This window comes from Anolis sagrei, chromosome 1, assembly GCF_037176765.1.
Source record: "Anolis sagrei isolate rAnoSag1 chromosome 1, rAnoSag1.mat, whole genome shotgun sequence".
NCBI classification, from domain to species: domain Eukaryota; kingdom Metazoa; phylum Chordata; class Lepidosauria; order Squamata; family Dactyloidae; genus Anolis; species Anolis sagrei.
Window position 1 is genome coordinate 153,173,285 of NC_090021.1, and position 17,476 is coordinate 153,190,760.

The following is a 17,476-nucleotide window of genomic DNA, read 5'->3' on the forward strand; positions in this document are numbered from 1 at the left end:
GGAAAGCACTTCTATGCATATAATTTCCTTGTAAGCCTTTGCTTTTAAAAATTGTTGAATTAGAATGGATGGGAAAAGTAATTTGCTCTATACCAAGTAGGCAAAATAGTCAAAACTCTACCTTCCTATGTTGAGCTCTCCCCTTTAAAAACAATCCCAGGCTCCTTGCCTTCAGCATAATAAAATAACAAGAACCAATTAGTGAACTCCATGTGTTACAGTAGATGGCACTCCAACATCATATTTAAAAATGCAGGTTAACAAAAAGCTTTGTTTGGTTTTCAAGAAACGCTGTCAAAAATGATCAGATATGAGCGTATTGTTAATTTTCAAAACTAACAGACATAGAAAACTGGCTTATTTGGCTCAAAGGTATCAGCCTTGGCAAAAAGAGGCTGAAATGGCATTTGCCCATCTTGTACATCTGAAAGTGAAACGGAATAGAATACCTTATATTTCCGAAATAAGATAAAATGAACATCACTTAAACAAAAACGGAAGAAAACGTGTTCCATGCCTGATGTAAATTGAAGAATACGGAGATAAGCACCCTCCACTTTTCCTCTGTTGCTAGTTAACAAATTGGTATTGTTATAAATAAACCACAATGTCCGTACATAAATTAATAGGGAAAAATCTGTCATTTATTTCAGAGTAAAAATCAAGAAAAGGGTACCATCTTTTACAAAATACGGAACAGCTTCCTTTTGGCAGTTTCAGCTGAAAGGTTCCAAGAGGAAAGAACTACCACATGACCTTTAATACTAGGACACTTGGAAGACCATGGAAAATAATGGCTACCTTTAGATTATAGTATTATTTTTTTCTTTGCTGACTGAGGGCATTTACAACACAAAATGTAGTCCCTTAAAATGCATTATGGCTGTTATTTTCATTTAAACTATGGGTGGTTTGGAGGTGTGTTGGGAGAAAGTACCTCAATAGGATCCGCTTGATTTAACAAGACTGGCTTGTTCTCTTTTATATTCAAAAATGTGATCTTCAATCATCATTACCATTATAGTTTTCAGACAAGTAATTGTTAGTCTTTTGCAGCATAAAAGGGGGGAAGGGAGGGAGAGAGACAAACGGAAAGTGGCAGTAATTTAGTACTAGGCTTGTGCATGGATTTGGACTGGTTGTTTCCTTTCGGCCAATCTGGCTTCTTTGGCTCTGCCAGATGGCTGCAGTCGCAAGGGCCGAGCCATCACGTTTTCCAGGCCATAACAAGACCTCGTGGCATCTGATCATGGTCTTCCTCCCCTATTCGGCATCACATCATGCGCGCCTTCAGTGCCTGTCTTCTCAGAGTAGGTAAAGGTAAAGGTTTCCCCCTGACATTAAGTCCAGTCGTGTCTGACTCTGGGGTGTGGTGCTCATCTCCATTTTTAAGCCGAAGAGCCAGCGTTGTCCGTAGACATCTCCAAGGTCATGTGGCCGGCATGACTGCATGGAACGGTGTTACCTTCCCACCGGCGGGGTACCTATTGATCTACTCACATTTGCATGTTTTTGAACTGCTAGGTTAGCAGAAGCTGGGGCTGACAGCGGAAGCTCACGCCACTCCCCGGAATTGAACCTGCGACCTTTCAGTCAACAAGCTCAGCAGCTCAGCGTTTTAACCCACTGTGCCATCGGGGGCTCTAGAGTAGAAACAGCTTTTTAAATTGAAAAACTCAATAAAGATTAATATTAAAAATAAATAAATAAAAGAAACAGCTTTAAATAAGTGTTAAACCCAGGTCTCCTCTACAGACCAAAGGGAAAGAATCGCAGTGGTGTCTTAAGCTCTTTCTTTAAACCCAGGTCTCTTCAGACTGAAGGGGAAAGGATCACAGAAAGAGTAGTATTTTAACTCTGATGCTTTTAATCCAGGTCTTAATGAAGAATATAAGGCCAACAATGCAATTTCCTAAGATGATGGGAAGGTGAGCCTGGGGAGCCCCTCATTATTGCCAATAGGCCGGACTAGCTGTATTTTCTGTCTGCGGTACAGAAAGGGCTATCTGGCTACCTAACCCTTTTCGGGAGGCCTGTGAAAACAGTTACAAGGGTCTACCAGTATCTAATTGAGGTTCAGCCAAAATGCAGTAGCCTATTTAGGACTAACCCTTTGGCTACATCATGAGAAGAAAGGAAAGCTTAGAGAAGACAGTTATACTGGGGAAAATGGAAGGGAAAAGGAAGAGGGGCCGGCCAAGGGCAAGATGGATGGATGGCATTCTTGAAGTGACTGGATTGACTTTGAAGGAGCTGGGGGTGGTGACGGCTGACAGGGAGCTCTGACGTGGGCTGGTCCATGCGGTCACAAAGAGTAGGAAACAACTGAATGAACAACAACAATTTAGGACTAACTGGTTGTAATGTTAGCATGAAATTTTGGGAAACAAGACCACTTCTTTGGATGCAATATCGAGTGAAATTAAAGCTTCTCATATAAAGAACATTTTTATGGTTATGGGAGTGGGATAGAATGCCATAACTTTTCCTGTCCTCAGCCCCTGGGCAAAACCACTCTGAGTCTTTGTGGAGATAAAAATCAGGGTATATATAAACATATTATTAATAATAAAGGAGCGAGGGATTGGCAAAAGATAGCTTCCATGGGCTCCCCAATTCCTTCTTCTACCAGTGGAAGGCAGAGGTATGAGGAAAATAAAATAAAAATCATTTTTTCCTTTCCCCACCCCAGAGAAGAAAAGGACCAGTATGTGCCGAGTAGCCAAATGCACTCTGAAACAGAAAGGTTAAGGACATTTTATTCTAAGTTAGAAGGATAATATTAGGTTTCTGGGTGGCTTGGAGCATTTTTCTCCAGACATAGAAAGATGCAAAGTTACAGAACCATTGGGTTGTTGTAGGTTTTTTCGGGCTATATGGCCATGGTCTAGAGGCATTTTCTCCTGACGTTTCACCTGCATCTATGGCAAGCATCCTCAGAGGTAGTGAGGTAGTCACTACCTCTGAGGATGCTTGCAATAGATGCAGGCGAAACGTCAGGAGAGAATGCCTCTAGACCATGGCCATATAGCCCAAAAAAACCTACAACAAACAACCCAGTGATTCCGGCCATGAAAGCCTTCGACATTACAGAACCATGTTACACTCCACACACCCCTTGAAACTAATAGCCAGCTAGGGAAACATAAAAAACTCATAATGTTCCCTTATGAAATACTATCCCACTCCTACAACTATATAAATATGCCTTATGCCTGAGGATTTAGTATCATTCCTCAGACATACTACATCTGAAGAAGTGGATTTATACCCATGAAAATTCATGCTAATAAAAAATAAATGTGACTTAAAGATGCTTCCATATTTATTATTTTTCCCTCCTCTACTTACCATCATGCCACCAAGAACAGAAATTAACTGTCATGTGATTGTCTAGATACTCCCTGCATCCTCTTTAAAAAACAAAACAAAACCCAGATTAAGTGGTCTGGTTTCCAGTCTTCTGACAGAGGCTTATCCTATGTTTAAATTAAATACATTTAAGATCAGAAAAGGTTTAAAAGGTCAGTATTTGTAAACCTTTAGATGTCTGCCATCAAGTTTCAGCAGTTATTTTTGTCAGTAAGGCCAAAAACATCCTATATCAGGGACCTAGTTATGAATGCATAACTAGATATTTACTTTTCCCCCAACACTCAAACCTGTGTTAGAAGCCAGGACTTGCTCTAAGCGATGGGAGTCTCTTCTGCTGGCAATTTGCAATGTGATAGGGAATTGTAATGTGAGTCTTGCTGTGCTCACTAGTGAGAGAGGGCTGGAAACATTATCCTCTGTGCCCTAGTTGGAAGCAAAACAGACTTCCATCCCTGGGAGAGGCTCCTTTGTATTTAAGATATGATCCAGAGAACATTTACAAGAATGTCTCCGTTGCATGTAGTATAAGTGGATACAGAGAAAGCATGGACCCGTAGGTCTAGGTTACAATTTTGTGACTGCAATACGGGTTCCCGGTTCATATTTTTGTCAGCATTTGCCTCAGTTCTTGAGACTGTTTTGCTGAAAAAGTCAGTTCAGGCAGTTATTTGCTCTACATGTTCCTCACTGAAAAAAGTAAATGATTCACTCAAGTTGTTCTGCAGATCCTTATCCCATTTTAGCAAACTTTATTTTTCCAGCTGTTTTCGTAGCTTGTTATCTGGTCAGATGTAATCGAGAATGCTTTTTTTTGTAGGCTTCACCTTGCATTTTGTGTGTATATAGATTTTGTGTGTGTATAAGTTTCGGATGTGAGAGGTGGACCATAGGGAAGGCTGAGCGAAGGAAGATAGATGCTTTTGAACTGTGGTGTTGGAGGAAAGTGCTGAGAGTGTCTTGAACTGCGAGAAGATCCAACCAGTCCATACTTCAGGTAATAAAGCCCAGCTGCTCATTGGAGGGAAGGATAGTAGAGGCCAAGATGAAGTATTTTGGCCACATCATGAGAAGAAAGGAAAGCTTAGAGAAGACAATGATGCTGGGGAAAATGGAAGGAAAAAGGAAGAGGGGCCGACCAAGGGCAAGATGGATGGATGGAATCCTGGAAGTGACTGGATTGACCTTGAAGGAGCTGGGGGTGGTGACGATTGACAGGGAGCTCTGGCGTGGGCTGGTCCATGAAGTCATGAAGAATTGGGAACGACTGAACAAATTAACAACAACAGAAGTTTTGATTTCTATTTGTTCTTCTTTGAGTAAACTTTCATTTTCTGAAGGAAGATGTCTTGCCTCTAATAGTTTAAGTTGTTCACTAAACTGAGCAGTGGTGCATGTTCAAAATAATAATATTAATAATAATAATAATAATAATAATAATAATAAACTTTATTTATACCCCGCCACCATCTCCCCCAACGGGGAGAGGTTGTTTTCCTCCGCTTGTGATTAGTCCATATTCTCTCTAGAAATTTGACTAATCCCTTTAAAACTGTTGCTTCCTTTTGAGTGACAATGTTGGACTTCCTTGAACATATTGTTCACTTTCACATGTATGTTCATATTATTTCAAGCTCCTTTGCAGCACAACCTCACAACATAACAAATCTCTCAGGGTGGAAAATCAAATGGAAATGCTCCTTTCAGTTATAAATGAAACTAGGGGGTTAATTCTGATACCATTACTGTTACATTTATCACATATGGTCCAGGGGTATTCTAAACTTGTGTGGCAGACAAGAGATTAAATTTTAATGCTGAATTACTATATATACTCGAGTATAAGCCTAGTTTTTCAGCCCCTTTTTAAGCTGAAAAAGCCCCCCTTGGCTTATAATCGAGTCAATGTTATTTATTATTTTACTCTATAATTAGTATTATTTTATAAGATTTATTATTATTACACTTACATTGCTTTACTCTATTATTAATTTTATTATATTTATTATTTTACTCTATTTATTATTATTATTATTATTATACTCTGTTGTTATTGTTATTTTAGTTACTATTTTACTCTGTTATTACATTCATTATTTTACTCGACTTAATATTGTTATTACATTTATTTTACTCTATTGTTATTTTTATTATTATATTTATTATTTTACTCTATTATTACATTCATTATTTTACTCTACTTAGTATATTGTTATTACATTTATTATTTTACTCTATTGTTATTTTTATTATTACATTTATTATTTTACTCTATTATTATTGGAAGGATACGTAAGCACATTTACATTGAAGAAGGTTAGAATGATGGTTCAATCAGAATTGGAAAGTCTTATTTTAAATTACAGTTTTATATAAATATTAAAAACATTTCACCTACTGATGACTCAATTAATGTAATTTTATTGGTATCTATTTTTATTTTGAAATTTACCATTCGCAGCTGCATTTCACACCTTCGGTTTGTACTCCGATCATCTGGAGAAGCCCTGCTCACGATCCCACCTGTGTCGCAAGCGCAATTGGTGGGATGAGGGACAGGGCCTTCTCCGTGGTGGCCCCCCGAGTCTGGAACTCTCTCCCCAAGGACATCAGACAAGCCCCAACATTGGCAGTCTTTAGGAAGAGCTTGAAGACGTGGTTGTTCCAGTGTGCCTTCCCAGAATAGGAAACTCCAAGCATCATGTCCCAAATGTACTTTACTAGAGATTTAAGATTGTCTGCACACCGCACCTATCTCCAAAAACCTATCCATTTCATCTGTCATGCCCAGCATTTTAAAATGTTTAATCATTACGTTGGCCCGGCCTTAGTTTTAAATGTGTCATGGTGTTATTGTTTAATGTTAATTGCTATTATTTTAATGTTTATTGCCTGTTTTATGAGTTTATTTATTTATTTGTTATGCTGTTGTTTTTTGATGTGTTGGGCCTCGGTCTCTTGTAAGCCGCATCGAGTCCTTCGGGAGATGTTAGCAGGGTATAAATAAAGGTTTATTATTATTATTATTATTATTATTATTATTCGGGTCAATACGTTTTCCTAGTTTTTTTGAGGTCAAATTAGGTGTCTCGGCTTATATTTGGGTCGGCTTATACTCTAGTATATACGGTATATGCTCTATTGCATTATCCCTGATTACAATTCCCAGGATGTAGATAGATTTCCCTGACAACATAGGCCTTACAACAGTGGCTCTCAATAATTTCTTGAACAGAGACTCCCTTTAAATATATTTTGTTGCTGCAAACCACAAAGACTTAGCTCAAGATTTAAAACAAAATGTAAAAGTGCATCAAATACTTAAAAGTTGCTTATCAAGGGTCTTCAAATTTGGAAAGAAGGGAGAAATAAGTAGTAAATGAACACTGGAATGATTCCATAAATAATAATAACCCTGAACGCTGACCTATTACTTGATTTTAATTAATTAATGAGAAGCCTGGTGCTGCATTTCATTCTCTTTCACGTACAAGCCTTGTTATATGAGGCTTAATAGTGGAAACGTGCATTCCGAGTTCCAATTCTGTTTTTCAAATTTTTAATATACGAGGGGTATTTTTTAAGTAAGGTCCATTTTGTTGTAGACACTAGTAGTTCGCGCGCATACCGCAACGAGCGTGTGCGTCGTGTACCGGCATGCCTCAGGAACAACTGTGCTCAGTTTCCGCTCTGTAGCTAACCTGTACGGTTCTGTTCTGTGCTTTAAAAATGTTTAAGACTATCAACTCACCCACGGCATGTGAGGTTCGCTCAGTGATACGGTTTTTGTCAGCAAGGAACCTGCCTGCTGCAGAAATTCGACAGATTTGTGAAGTGTACGGTAATACTGTTATGAGTGAAAGCAAAGTGCGTAAGTGGGTACGACAATTCAAAGATGGCCATGACAACGTCCATGATGAGGACCGCTCCGGTCGCCCTTCTTTGATTACAGACGATTTGGTTGTCGGAGCAGGTGGCAAGTTTTTATGAAGAGGGTATTTTAAAATTGGTTCAGAGGTATGATAAGTGTTTGAACAAACTTGGCAACTATGTCGAAAAATAGAGTGAAGTATGTACTTTCTGAAAATAAATTTACTTTTTTGAAATAAACTTTCGTTGTGTACTTATGTTCAAACGGACCTTACTTTAAAAATACCCCTCGTACTTATTTTAAGACAAATGAGAGCAGAGGATAATTTTTCACACAAGTATACCATTCTGAAAGGCATCAATACTTTCATAGACCTCTTCAAGAGCAACAGAAAAATCTGCTTGTGAGCTCTGAAATATGGGAGGCTGTTTCTCAAACTGCACTTTCAGAGCGCCATCCCCTGAATATTTCTATGAGCTGGTCTTCTTCTGAGCCCCTCTACTTCATACAAATTAATTGCAGCCTCAGCTCATCCACAGCCAAGGCAAAATGACTTGCGACTCTTCGAAAAGCTGCATGAGCTCCTCTCAGTACTCCAGGCAAGAGCTCCCTCTCCTCCTCGGGTGCCTGAGGCTGCCCTGACTTGATCTGACTTCCCCTTCCACCCAACCCTTTCCTGCAAGTCACTCGTGTACTGGCATGGCATGTGAGCCATCACACACATAGCCCTGAGCACCCAGCACCATCCAGCACACAAAGCAGGCTCTCCAGAGTTCAGCCATATCTTGGCCTGATGCCTGAAGCAGCAGCTTGAGCGGGGGAGAGGAAAAGGAAAAATTGGTGCCCTCTGCTCACCTAGGCAGCCGTATCCTGTCCACCGAGGATGGCCCTTTTCTTCCCTCTTCCAAATTCACGTCACTCCCCACCCGCTTTTATCCCCCTGCTGTCTGCTACTCACTACTACAGGAGGAAGATGAAATGGGCTCCTATTCATGCACTTTCCATGCCTTCAAGAAGTTGAGAAGAACTGTGAGATGGATGGATGCCCACACTAGTCTCCGAGAAGGGGCTATGAATATGGGTTCCACTGCCGCTGTCTTTGCCTACTGTCAAGTATTTCAGGGGTAGACAAGGGTGGAGCCAAAGATGCCGACAGAGAGGAGCTGGGGGTAGGCTCTTTTTCAATTGGTTTGTTTTCCAGCAGCCAAGAGAGGGAGCGAGGGCTACAGATGTCACACAACAGAGCCAAGATCATATCCAGGTGCTCACTGATTCTTCAATAGTTTCCTAGGCTCTAGACTAGAGCAATGGTCCACAAACTAAGGACTATGGGCCAGATGTAGCTCTCCAAGGTCCTTTACTTGGCCCCCGCCTTAAACTTGAGATGTAGGGTCATCCTAAGTCTGAAATGACTTGAAGCCACACAACAACAATCTTAATTAACGTGATTAATCTCATCAGCCCAAAGCAGGCCCAGGCTTCCCATTGAAATACTGGTAAGTTTATGTTGGTCAAATTTGGGTTGTTGTAGGTTTTTTTCAGGCTATATGGTCATGTTCTAGAGGCATTCTCTACTGATGTTTCACCGACATCTATGGCAAGCATCCTCAGAGGTACAAACTAAGTACTATGGGCCAGATGTAGCTCTCCAAGGTTCTTTACTTAGCCCCCGCCTTAAACTTTAGATGTAGGGTCGTCCTAAGTCTGAAATGACTTGAAGCCACACAACAACAATCTTGGCCACGTTCTAGAGGCATTCTCTACTGACGTTTCACCTACATCTATGGCAAGCATCCTTAGAGGTACCTCTGAGGATGCTTGCCATAGATGCAGGCGAAACGTCAGGAGAGAATGCCTCTAGAACAGGGGTCCACAAACTTTTTAAACAGAGGGCCAGGTCACAGTCCCTCAAACTGTTGGAGGGCCGGGTTATAATTTGAAAAAAAAATGAATGAATTCCTATGCATGCTGCATATATCTTATTTGTAGTGGGGAAAAACCCACTTTAGAACAATAAAATAATTAAAATGAGGAACAATTTTAACAAATATAAACTTATTAGTATTTCATTGGGAAGTGTGGGCCTGCTTTTGGCTGATGAGATAGGATTGTTGTTGTTGTGTGCTTTCAAGTCATTTCAGACTTAGGTGGACCCTGAGCAAGGGCCGGGTAAATGACCTTGGAGGGCTGTATTCAGTCCCCGGGCTGTAGTTTGAGGACCCCTGCTCTAGAACATGGCCATATAACCCAAAAAAACCTACAACAAACCAGTGATTCCGGCCATGAAAGCTTTCAACAATACATTGGTCAAAATTGTTCTTGTTCAATTTCAAATATTGTATTGTTCTTTCATAATTTTTTTTGCACTACAAATAAATATGTGTAGTTTACATAGGAATTTGGTCATTTTTTAAAAAAAAAACAACAACTATAGTCTCGCCTCCCAATAGTCTGAGGAACCATAATCCCTGACCTGGAGACTCCTTCTGTCCTTCACAGATGCTCTCTGATGTCACCACAGCACCTTCAGGGGTCCATGGATGACAGGTTAAGAACCACTACTTTAGAATATCCAGATTACCTGTTGTTTTTTCCATAAACCAACAAGAACTTCCCATCCTGTCTTTTATATATAATTGTCCCGTATTGACAGCTATACTCTGTGCTCTCTGTCAAGACTGAATGTATTTAAGAATATAAATATAGGAACACGAGAGCAGCCCTGCTAGACCATATATCTAGCATCTTACTTCCAACAGTGGCTAGATGCCTCTGAAAGTCCAAAGTAAACAGTCCACCACTGAAGAATTCAGAATGGTCTAAAGCCAATCAGAAATCAAAGAGTTAAAATATAAAGTGGCTGTGATGCAAAATACTTGTAAACAGCCTGGTCTTGGTTCTTCCTAGTGGATCATTTTCCTTTATTTTTAATAAAGCACCCTGTGTTCGTAGGAAATATGATAGAGCTTTTAGCCTTAATATTCACTTCATTGTGCTAGTACAATGTCTGGATCTTACACTGCTATGGAGGTTCTCTTTTGTAACATCTTCTTATGCTCTTCTTTGGGTTATGTCTACACCGGAACCGAGGCAGGTGACAACCAGAAAGACAACTTTTAAGATGCAATATTGCATCAATGACATTCCTTCCCTAGCAAATCATACCAACTGCCTATGTTGGAAGACTACCATTGGGTGACTTCCCAATGTTTCCAAAGCAGGGACTTAGACTCATAGAGTTGGAAGCAAGCACAAGGGCCATCCAGTCCAATCCCCTGCAATAAAGGAAAAACACAATCAAAGTACTTCAGCCAGTCTCTGCTTAAAAATCTCCAGCTTCGAGGCAGTGAATTCTACTACTGAAAAGCTATTGCTGCCAAGAAGTTATTCGTAATGTTTAGGTGGAATCCTTTTTCCTGCAATTAGAATCCATTTCTTCCTGTTCTAATCTCCAAATCAGTAGAAAACAAGCTTGTCTCCTCCTCAATGTCACATACTTTCAAATATTTAAATATGCCTGTCAGGTCTCCTCAGTCTTCTTTTCTCCAAGATAAAGAGATCCAGGTCCCTAAGTCATTTCTCATAGGGCTTGGTCTCCAAACCATTGCTCATTTTGGTTGTCCTTCTCTGAACACATTCCAGATTGTCAATATCTTTCTCTAATTGCAATGCTCAGAACCAAACAGGTGAGTTCTGACCAAAGAAGACTTGAATTATTCTAATATGTTTATGTTGGAATGTGGTCATTTCATGAGAAAGATTGGAGCCCCCGGTGATGCAGTGGGTTAAACCCCTGTACCGGCAGGACTGAAGACCGACAGGTCGCAGGTTCAAATCCGGGGAGAGGCGGATGAGAAAGACTACAGTCCCACTTATACACTTGAAGAGATGAAGGCTTCAATGCTACATATTTACTTCGGGGGAAAACTCCACTAAACATGAGATACCACTCTGAAACCCACACAGACTATGTTGATATGGGTAAATGTGAATAAATTGCTATTAGTGGTATGTATCCTACACATTTAGCATTTTGGTTCACTGTCTCCTTCAATGCTACAGGTCAGAGGTAGATAGATGACCAATGTTGTATTTGGAGGTCCACCTACATCTACAGTATTTCCTGAAACATACACCTGAAAAAGTGTCATTATCATTATAAAGGCACCTGCAAGGGCAGAATATAAATTCCTCCATGTCTGCATGTATTTTTGTAACTTCACACATATCAAGTTCTATCTGTTGGATCACTGTGTTGATCAGTTTCTAATCTTATGTACAAAATCTGAATATTTTCCTCCTGGCTAACTACTGCCTGTCAGTTGGAGTGGGGCAAATATCTTACTTTGTTATTTTTATTTAAATAAACAAACTTTTCATTGTTGCAAATGCAAAAACAAACAGAAAAAAACAAACAAAAAATCCCAAAACACAGAATGTAACACAGGAAGAAAAAAATTTCATTGAGGATAAATTGCATATTCCAAGTATCAGGTAAATGTTAAGTGACCAGTTTCTTTTCTTACAGTTCTACCAGACAGAGAAAGAGAGAGAGCGAAAAAGCAAGAAAAAAACCAATGAGTTTAACTGGAATATCTGACTTGTGGTTAAGCACTTTTTTAAAAAGAAAGAGCATATCCACGTCATTTGTTTTAATTGTGTGTAAAAACCCTTGACTTTGCTATAAGATCAATGTTGTTATTGATTTTTACAAAATAAAGAAAACTCCTCTACCATTTCCCCCTCCTCCTACCCTATTCTGGTCAAGAACTACTCTACACATCCAGTCAACGGATGCAACACATCACTACCATGCTATTCTATCCAAGTCATGTAGGATAATTTTTCATAGTAAAGATAAATAGAAAAAGGAGTTATCATACATGGTTTGTTCTATTTTACATAAAGTTTCAATTCAAGCTGTAAACTAAGGTCCTTTTGAGCTGATCACGTTTACCCTCAGTAATATATTTACAAAAAGACAATGTTTAGATATTAAAGGCAGGTTATCCAAAACATTACATTAAAGGCAAAGAAGTTTCTCTTTTCCATCTCAAAAAGTGATGGGCAAGGAACTCACTTCAGCCTGCACCACCTGCCCATCACCTGGCTTTTTTACACAGCCAAACATCTTTATCTACAGAGGAATTAAACCACTGAAATAATAATAAAAGCATTCTTCATCTCAAAATAAACTGTCAAAGCCCAGAGAATGAAATACAGTTGATTTAAGATGACAGTTCATTTGAAATCAGAATCCTTTAGCTTATGCGTATGAGTTTAATGCAGTCCTTGGGTTACACGGGAGTGTTAGTCAAGAGGTCCTTGGAAAATAAGTCTTATGTAGCCTTGTTCCCCAGAAAGCTGATGTGCGCAGAAAGGACAGGCGGCATGAAAAGTGTGGGTGCCATGAGGAAGAGGGATTTGAGACCAATAGGAAGTTGTCTTTTCCGAGCACACGTGTCCACAGGGGCTGAACGCGTGAGTGGGAGGCCCAGCATCCACATAAAATCCAGCTTCGCAGCCGAGCCATAGAGGCACATAGGGGCCGACAGACCGGCACATAGGGCATTCCCGATCCTTCCCATCTCTCTCTTCTTTGTTCCCCCAGTTATGGTAGCCATGGACGTGGCCACAGTTTAGATAAACCCAGGGTTGTTTTTCATCCACAACATCTTTTCGCTTCATACTAGGAAAGGCTAATGTGTTAAAGCCCACAGGGCATTGAGGCCTGGCGGCATTGATTTCCTGCCTCAGGGCTTCCAGATGCTTCACGGTCGGAGTGCGAGAGAGTCCTTCTGCAGTGCGCCACAACAAGGTCGCCCCGCAGAGGTCTATCAGCGAACCATCTTGGAGCTGGTTGGTTTCATTCTCCACCTGAGAGAGAAAAAAAGGTAAACACAGATTACACAACATGAATCTTATGGAAAATGTCACTTATAAAATATGTTACTCTGGCTTTGTTCTGTTGCCAATTAGTTTCTGGGCAAAGTACAATGTATTGATTTTAACCTTTAAAGCCCTACATGGTTTGGGCCTAGGTCACCTACAGGACCATTTCATTGGCTGCCCCAAGACTGGCACTCAACCTGTCAGAAGAGCTAAATCAGCTGTCAGAATTTAAAATACAACAGAAAACCTATCTTTTCCAGCAGGCCTACCCAGTCATTACTATGAATTTTAAGTTCACATTCCCTGTTTATTGTGTCTTAACTTTGTTTCATGTATTTTATATGTGTATGTTTCAATAAATGCTTTTATTGCAATATGTGCAGTATTATGATGTCTTTTAACTATGTTGTGCCCTGCCGTGAGGCTGAAGGAGAAGCAGAAAATAAATAAATACATACATATTGATGAAACTGCTTCTCTCAGTGGAACAAGGAGGGAGGCAGGACTATCTCCCCTCCCCCTTGGAGCCCCAGCGTGCCCCAAAACCTTTTGGGAAACTCAGCAAGTTTTTGGATGGTGTGGTGAGATGATACAAGGAGGAGGGAAAGTCATTTCACTGACAGAATGTCCTGTCCCCTTGGCCTGGCTACCAGAGGAGAAAATGAGGAAGCCATGCTGCTTTCAACAATGAATGAACAATTCTGTTTTTGTTCCATCCTATTTCTATATTAGTTTGCTAATTTTTAATCAGCAATAACTTGCATTCTAGTACTTAAGTGTTTATTTCTGAATGAATTCTACTCAAACGATGCCTTTTAAAGTGCATTTTATTATTATTATTTGATTAGAGAAGCTTTGAACAAATGCAACTTCTGATAAATTCCAATCTGTACTTCACAGTAAAGATGAATATAGTTGCCCCCCCTGCGCTGGAATACCCTCCTAAAAGAGATTTGATTAGCCCCCATCCTTCCATTCCAACCTGAAAACATGGATGTTCAGACAGGCCTTTGAGCTTGAGTAGGCTGAATGGCGCCATATGAAGCTGACACTTGGCACCTTGTGAATTGACATCAGTTAGTTTTACCTACTGTTGTTTTAAAATTGAATTATTTTGATTTTATGTTCCATTTGTTGACGCAGGTTGTTGTCATAATTTTATGTCACTTTTTTTATACTTTTGTACTGTTTTACTTGTGGTATGTATGTTACATGTTGTATGCCCTGAGTCCCCTTGGGGAGATGGTGGTAGGATATAAATAACGATTATTATTATTATTATTATTATTATTATTATTATTATTATTATTCACACTGAAATTTGTGAAGACCAAATTTATCACACACCCAAACTGCCTATTCCCTATATGTTGCCCATACTCCTTTGTATCTATATTTTACAAGAGGGTTGAAATGCTAGATTGCTGTCCATTTGGGCATTTGCACCTCTAAGCATCTGTGGTTACTTGAATAGCTGTGGATACCCATAGCTGCAGAAAGAGTGCGATGGTAGAAATATTTGTATCTTCCCACATGCTTAGCATTTATATGTCAGTGGTAACAATTGTGTACATCAGGAGTTAGACGACAGGAATCCCACTGAAGTCCTTACATGACAGGTAATAAACCTCCTCATTCTTCTTGAGTGTCTTTCTAGATTCCATCTATATTATATAGGATTCTGTCTGAAGTAGTAATCACCTCTCAGATCTGGGGTGGGGAATGCATGGCCCTCCAGATACTGTTGAATGGCAACTTCTATCAAGACTGTCCACCATAACAATGATAATGGCAGTTGTAGTCCAGCAACATCTGGAGAGCCATTCATGTTTCCCCTCTCATGATGTTAATGGAGGGGAGAAGCACTTACAGAATAAGAGGGCTTCCAAAGAATGTGTCTTGTGTATTGTTGAAGGCTTTCATGGCTGGAATCACTAGGTTCTTGTGGGGTTTTTTTGGGCTATAGGGCCATGTTCTAGAGGCATTTCTCCTGACGTTTCGCCTGCATCTATGGCAAGCATCCTCAGAGGTACCTCACTACCTCTTGCCACAGATGCAGGCGAAACGTCAGGAGAAATGCCTCTAGAACATGGCCCTTTTAGCCCGAAAAAACCCACAAGAACCTAATGTGTCTTGTACCAAATAAGTATTGCTAATTCAATATATGCAATGTAATCTAATAACTCTTGGAGCAAAAGATAAGCGCTCTGACTCATACAGATCCTCCTTCTGAAAATATCTGTGTAATGCAGTGGGTCAAATTCTCATGGAAACAGGGTTCTCTATTCCAACTGGAGCATGACATCTAAACTTGTTATTCTCAGACTTACCATCTTTCCTCTCTGCTGAGCGGATCTTGTTTCTCGGAGGCTGAACACATTCCCACATACCGATATCTCCCTCCACACGCCTGGCTTGGAGTCTTCAGTGAATCCATTGCGTGGATGCATAACAAGGACTCCGTTTGTGGTTAGCCCATCCATTTGCCCGTCAGAGGTCTTCCACTTGGCAGCCTTCTCCTATAAGAAAATATCATTTCTTAGTCATTCACCTGCAGATATGCAAGAAAGCAGCCTGAACTGAACATCAATGGTCAATTGTCCCTTACCCCTAGAAAGATGTTTTTAGAGGAGTCAAAGCCTGCTGCATATATTCTTGCTGTGAAAGGAGGATTTCGTTCACATATTATCCTGCAGGCAAATCTTGAGATGGTGCTCTGAACAGACTGAGTCTCTGAATTGCTCTGGCTTCCAGGAACAGTATCTGTCACTACAAAGTCTATAGGGCTCTCTGTTGATCTCCCAATCTGTCAAAAATAAATAGATACAGCATAAAGCCAAACATTTCAGAATAAAATAACATTTAATCTCCCCCAGAAACCGTCTAGAATTCATGTTTGAATGAAACAGCACCCAAGTTTGTATATACCCTGTAAATATGAACCCTCCCTTTGTTCAAAAAGCAAAGCCGCTCGACATTTGACTTTTCTTTTAACATTGTGGTGTTGGGCTGTCGAAGAGCTGATCAGATTGCTAGTAAGGGTCTCTGCTGACTTTGAATGCTGGCTGGAATCTTTAGCCCATGAAAAGAGAGATGCAGTAAGAATCCATGGCTTAACTCTAATAGTTATTTTGAGCTTCTTTAAACTATGAAGTAATAAGACGAACATCTCTAAGAGTCTAAGAATGGAAAGAGTTGGTTTCCTTCTGCCTTGTGTAACTGACATTCATCCTCATACAAGTATGAAAATGCAGCAGTTCTACAGCATAGTACCGAAAGAATAATTTTGACTTTGGTGGCTTCACAATTGAAGTAATATCTAAGAAGGGTCTTGCCCCACCTGTAACAGTTACCTGGCTTAGCAACTGGTCTTTGGACCCAAGTATAATTAGGGCAAAGGTGAGCTACTTAATTCAGTGTAAACACCAAATGCTTAGCTCTTTTTTTCCTAGCAGAGAACAATAAGGCACCTTATTGCTCTTGGCTGCCATTCAATCTATTCCTTCTTGGGTAAAGGAAGGGATACTTCTAAGTTAAAAATCACCACAGTCTTCTAAAAGGTTCACATGAATGTGAAATCACAGAATCGGTCTGTTCAATGTAACTGTGTCCCTTTTCAGGCCACCCACACAATCAAGCTAGCACCGCTTAAAGACAGACTACAGAAATGGGCAGTAGTTCCATGTTGCCCCTTATGCCTAGGCCTCCGATTATCACCATGGCTGTATTTGTGCCATACCCAAGAAAACACGGCTTTTGCTTTAAATCTGCCAGTAAGCAGCGTGGTGGAACCCCTCCTCCTTCTTCCAAGTGGTGAAAGAAAAGCATTTCTGCCTTACAACAAGAGAACAGGGAACACATGGTTTTTTGGAAGCAAAGCACTCCAGGAAGCATGAACTGGCTTCCAAAGAACATGTGAAGCCCTGCTGCGTCTATTTTTAAAATAGAAGTGTGCAGATTTAATTTTCTCTCTCTCTACCATACCATCAAATTACAACAGCAAATGCGAACAGGATCTTGGTTAGCTAACTTATTGTTATACACCCTCATCCACCAAAGCTACCTTTGTTTGCAGAAGTTTTAGTGGCACATGTTTTGATATGATACATGTTTCTACTTTTGCATCACCCCTAGTTTTTTTTCCATGTCAGGAGCAACTTGAGAAACAGCAAATCAGTTCTGGTGTGAAATAACTGGCTGTTTGCAAGAACGTTGCCCAGGGAATGCCCAGCTATTTGGATGTTTTACCCATCCTTGTGGGAGGCTTCGTCATGTCCCTGCATGGGAAGCTGGAGCTGACAGAGGGAGGTCATCTGTGCTCTCCCCGGGCTCGAACCTCCT

At 40.3% G+C, this 17,476-nt stretch overlaps 1 protein-coding gene across 2 annotated transcripts in view; it reads right to left on the reverse strand.

The window, feature by feature from the left end:
* Nucleotides 1-11,682: 11,682 nt before the first annotated feature.
* PELI1 (pellino E3 ubiquitin protein ligase 1) overlaps nt 11,683-17,476 on the reverse strand; it is a 59,328-nt gene continuing 53,534 nt past the window's right edge. For both annotated transcript variants that reach the window (XM_060784485.2, XM_060784494.2), the window contains 3 exons: nt 15,744-15,941; nt 15,466-15,654; nt 11,683-13,120 (listed from right to left, as the gene is read on the reverse strand). In XM_060784485.2, the coding sequence (XP_060640468.1) occupies nt 12,554-13,120; nt 15,466-15,654; nt 15,744-15,941 (954 nt within the window). In that variant the 3' untranslated portion in view covers nt 11,683-12,553. The remainder of the gene's footprint in view (nt 13,121-15,465; nt 15,655-15,743; nt 15,942-17,476) is intronic.